Source organism: Primulina eburnea, chromosome 9, assembly GCF_022965805.1.
Source record: "Primulina eburnea isolate SZY01 chromosome 9, ASM2296580v1, whole genome shotgun sequence".
In the NCBI taxonomy this organism is placed as follows: Eukaryota; Viridiplantae; Streptophyta; class Magnoliopsida; order Lamiales; family Gesneriaceae; genus Primulina; species Primulina eburnea.
The window spans coordinates 30402286-30407379 of NC_133109.1; the positions used below are offsets into that span (position 1 = coordinate 30402286).

Sequence of the window (5094 nt, forward strand, 5' to 3'; positions counted from 1 at the left end):
ACTCAAGTAAACATATTGGGTTTTTATTCCTTATTTAATTGTTGTAGCGAAATCCGCAACCATTACTAGTAATTGTGTTCTGAATAAATTTTCAGACTGAATGCAGTAATCTACAAATAACGTCAATTAGATAAATCACGTTATGTAAACTTTGTGTGATAAATTTGTCTAATAAAATAAAATATTAATAAAAAATAAAATGTGTGCTCAAATGATTTTTTTTTATTTCTAGAACTTGTAATTTCATTAGGTCCAAAGATTCGAATCTTTTAACGGGAAATTGGTCTTCAGTCTTCAGTAGTCAATTTTTTTGTGTTCGCCCCCTGAGTACTTTTTTAGTACCACATTTCCATATGAAGTGTACCACATTTTGTATGATATATTAACACAATTTTGTGGGTAGAGAGTGAACCCAAAGAAATGTTTTGATTGTGGATTTTTCACCAACTTCTGCATGTTTTAACGCATTGGCAGACAATATTGACTTTAACCGATTATATATAAAATAAATATACAAATAAGAATATTACTCGTTCTTGCTTCCAAATTAATCACTGGATAATTTTTTAATTCAGTATATAAAAACTAAATTATATTTAAACTTTTGATACATCTTCTTCGTTGTATATCGCCCGATAAAAAAGTCACTTTTACGACTTTGCCCCTGATATCAATTAAATTTACATGGCATTATCAATAGTTTATTCTAACGACATTGTACCCTACATCCCTACTTAAGGGATAAAAAAGGAAAATAAAGTATCTCAAGACCTCAAATATTACGTACGGCCTTTGATTAGCTCCAACTTATCAGCCTTGTCCACGGCGGCGCTTCGGCGGTCGCCACCGACCTTACTTCCTCGAAAATGCATTTTAACGTAGAAATTCAAGAAAAGAAACAGAATCGCTCCGTTTAGGACAGAATTGAAGATCCAGGCCCCAATCCCATTGCATCCACCTTTGATTATGTGCAGCAGTAGCACCCCAAAATGGCAGACCACATTGCAGCTCAGCAACACCATCTGGCAATTCACCACGAACGGGAAACACGCGCTTCGCAGCCCGATTTCAATCCAGAATCTGTATCCGTACACGACGGAGTAAACCAGCGTGGTGAGGAGGATGGCGAGAACTTGAAACGATTGCGAGAATTCGAGCCAGAGGAAGGACATGAAAATCAGAATCGAATTGTTGAAAAGTTTGAAGAAGGAAAGCTTCCTGCCGCGGATTATGGTGATGAACGTCCGCAGCGCGTGGAGGAATCTGGAGAGGTAGAAGATATACGACCAAAAGAACACGCGCCCAGAGGGCCGCGTCCCCAGGGGGAAACAGAGGAGCCACTGGAAAGGGGTGGTGCGAGACCGCCGCCACGACCACCGCGTATCTCGGATTTCTGCAGCAGAGGAGAGGAATGTCCCGGAGAAAATGGTAGCGGAGATGAGGGCCATGCAAAGAGAGTGCGCAGCTGGGATGGGCCCCAGGGGGAGAGGGCGGCGGTGGCGGAAAAGGAAGAGGAGGAGGAGGTGGATGAACGCAGAGGCGACGACGTAAGCGGCGATGGAGGAGAACAAAAAAGACCAGGTGGAACCCCAGGATTGGGTGTGGCTCCAGCGGAATCCGACGATTGATGGGTGCTCGGAAAGGTAATACCTCAGGCTTTGCAACAACATCATCGGCGGAGACGAAGTGGTGGCGTTGGCCGAAAAGATATCTCGTCGTTGTTCGGACGAGGTAGGCAGTGAAACCCTCAAACCCCACCGGAGCTCCCACAATTCTCTGCAATTACTCGCGTGGTTGATTCTGATAGTTCTATATTCAATTGGGCGGAGAAGAAGGTGAAAGCAACGATAGCCTCAGGAAACAGAAGCAATTTTTCTTAATTTTTTTTTTAACAAAATATGCTGACGAGAGACTATTTTACAATTATAGATATGTGAAACAGATGTTTGTGTGTGCATATATAGGCACATGAATTCATTTATTTGGGCACAACCAAATCTGCACGGGTTAAATTCACATGTATGGTAGTAGTACACGATTTTATAATTTTTTACTTTTTATTATACAAAAGTATTATTTTTTATTTTGAATTTCGGTAGAGTTACGCGTCTGATCACAACAGATAAAGATTCATGAGACCGTCTCATAAGATATCTAATTCTTTAAAATTATAGATGTTATTTGCATTCCTTTTTGGTTATATATCCTCCGAAAATTTTATATGTTAAAATATTTAAACTCCTTAGCTAAGTAGAGTGGATTACATGATGTTAAGATTAGCTCGAGACACCCCCATACGCCTCCACAATTACCTTTTAGAAACCTCCAAGCAAACGACGACAAATCTTCTAAAACTTTTATAGGATATACCAACTGTCAGAGAGTCCAAATGAATAAGTAAAACATACCATAACTCGCAACTAATCAAATCAAAATCCAATATAAAGGTCACTTGTGCTCCCACGGTTAAAAATATCTATGATGCAAACGAGTCGAGATATTACTCGAGTTCGGCATAAATTTTTTCCCAACAAATTTGATCGAAAAGTCAAATTCAAGCTCGAGCTCAACTCGTGAATGCATCGAGAGATGCTCGAGTTAGAATTCGAAATCTCAGATTATTATAATTTAAATAGAAACCTGAATCAAATAAAAAAGTTCGTCCTAAAAAAAAGGATCGGTAAAAACTATAATCAAAAGAAGTTAGTCTACCGTCACGGTACATTGAGCACAAAGGAAATTGTTGTGCGTACTTAAAACTATCTTATACATGTTAGCCTCAAGACAGTCCACACTCCACATAAAGTTTTCAGACATACAACTTGTCCTTGACGCATTTATAAACATAGTCAGCAGAAATGAAAAATCTAAATCCAACAAATTCTACAGGCAAACAACCACATTCATCACATTCTCGAATTCGGCTCGATCTTGGTCATGAGTAGCTTCATTTGTTTTTACTCTTATGCATGAATTACACAAATTTAACTTTTTTTTTGCCTCACACTCTATCTTTTACTAATCCCTAACTCAGAAAATCTGAGTTATTTTATTGGGAATATTCCAGATATTTCCTCACCTCTTTGGTCTTGTTTTTAGGCTCTCGATATATGGAGTCAACAGTCTCTTGGTTTGATGACATGATTTTTTATATCTTGAAGAAAAAAATTATGTTCAAATCACCATAATCATTATAATAATTGTTGCACAATATATGGACTGATATAGTACAGAAATCTTTCGGTAAAGAAAACCAGCAAACAATACAGTGAAGAAATAGTAGAGGCTTAAAATAAACCAAACCGAGGCCTGTATGAAATACAAGGTCTTTAAAACAGATTTGTCTCATCCGGTATGTGCTTCGAGAATGTACTCGGACGTCTGTTTCCTAAGATACAACGGAGCAACTAGCAGTAACCTAACACGAGGCACCACCACGGCGAACTGAAAAGTATCTGAACTTTATCACGAGGGCAGAGGAATAATAGCCGGAGGAAAGAGCAGCAGCCGAGACAAATATAAGAGTGTTGAAGGAATGAGACTGTTGTAGAGTGTGTGAGGTGATTCTGAAGGACTTGAGGCCGCATATATATAGGCACTCGGGTTCCATATGGATAGTCAATGCTGGCCATCTGATGGGCCAAAGGTCAGTCTAGCTGGAGCACCAAAGGTCATTCCAGCCAGACACCAAAGGTCAGTCCATAAAATAATTTTCAAAAATAAAATTAGCAAAAACCAGGTGAACCTTGGTGAGAAATTTTTGTTTTGATCGGTCCGACATTCGACGACCTAAGTCGCACTCGTACGCTTGCACAAAAGTCTTTTTTCATTGCAAATCGGACCCATGATTTGCACCCCTCTTCTGCTGACGTGAGCGAGAAAGAACCTCTTGGTCAATCTTTCTCACACCTTCACAAAGTGTAACTCAATATAACCTCACTAATGCATGATTATTTTCTTATCTGAGACATTTTCCACCTACCATCTATTAGGTCTTTTGCTTGTCCAATTTTTCATTCAAAAAAAACAAGTCCAATAAGCCTCTAAGTCCAACAATAATAAATAAAAAACATACACAAAGACACGATGTGGTGCAAACTGTTGAAGCAACAAATTGCAATTTGATCAATTTAATCATTACCATTATCACTCATTAATTTCATTTTAAAAGTAGCATCAAATGTTGAACTTTTATGGTTGAAACACTTCAAAAGTATAAAAATTGAATTATTTGTGGGTATTGAAATACAATGCATTTCAAATAAAATAGATGAAATACTCTCTATAAAAATATATAGGGATATTGATTTTCTTGATCATAATTTTGTATATACAGTTGGGAGGCGTCGGTTTGAAATGGTCGATAGTGATTGCTAAGGAGTTGGACTTCTGATTGGGCTGACGACTTTTATTTGTTTATTTTATTTTTAAGTTCCAATTGTATGAACTTCTCTTTTATGTCGTCATTCATTCGTTTTTTGGCTGCATTCCAAATTAATTATTGAATTCTGTCAGCCGATTTCGACGTCACAGTCTTTCGCAAATATTTTTATCACGTGTATAAATTTTTTTGTTAAAAAAATTGGGTTTCTCTCTGTTTTAAATACACTTAAAAAACAAGAAATAACAATTTGAAGGTGTGATTTTAATGTTTAGAAGAGTGAGTCTCATGTGATACCGTCTCACGGATCTTAATCCGTGAGACGGGTCAACCCTACCCATATTCACAATAAAAGTAATACTCTTAGCATAAAAAGTAATACTTTTATATGGATGACCCAAATAAGATATCCGTCTCACAGATACGACCCGTGAGACCGTCTCACACAAGTTTTTGCCTGTTTAGAATTCGAGTTTAAATATTAAAAAAAGATTCTTTATTTTATTAAATATAAATGTTCTTAGACAAAAATTTGTGTGAGATGGTCTTACGGGTCGTATTTTGTGAGACATATATCTTATTTGGGTCATCCATGAAAAATTACAAGACCTTCTGAGAAGATACCTATTCATGTTCTTATTGAAAAAAGTTCACTCACCAAAATCAAAATTTTAAATAAAAAGGGTCAAAGATCTTTAATGATTTCGTGGTCC

At 37.3% G+C, this 5094-nt stretch overlaps 1 protein-coding gene across 1 annotated transcript; it reads right to left on the bottom strand.

Moving 5' to 3' along the window:
• Window positions 1-551: 551 nt before the first annotated feature.
• On the bottom strand, window positions 552-1927 carry LOC140841596 (fatty acid elongase 3-like). The gene has a single exon (XM_073209127.1). It carries the CDS (start codon window positions 1671-1673, stop codon window positions 780-782), a length of 894 nt encoding a protein of 297 aa, XP_073065228.1. The 5' UTR covers window positions 1674-1927; the 3' UTR covers window positions 552-779.
• Window positions 1928-5094: the final 3167 nt, after the last annotated feature.

Coding starts and splice junctions, on each gene's coding strand:
- LOC140841596 (XM_073209127.1), bottom strand. CDS start 1,673: ATGATGTTGTTGCAAAGCCTGAGGTATTACCTTTCCGAGCACCCATCA.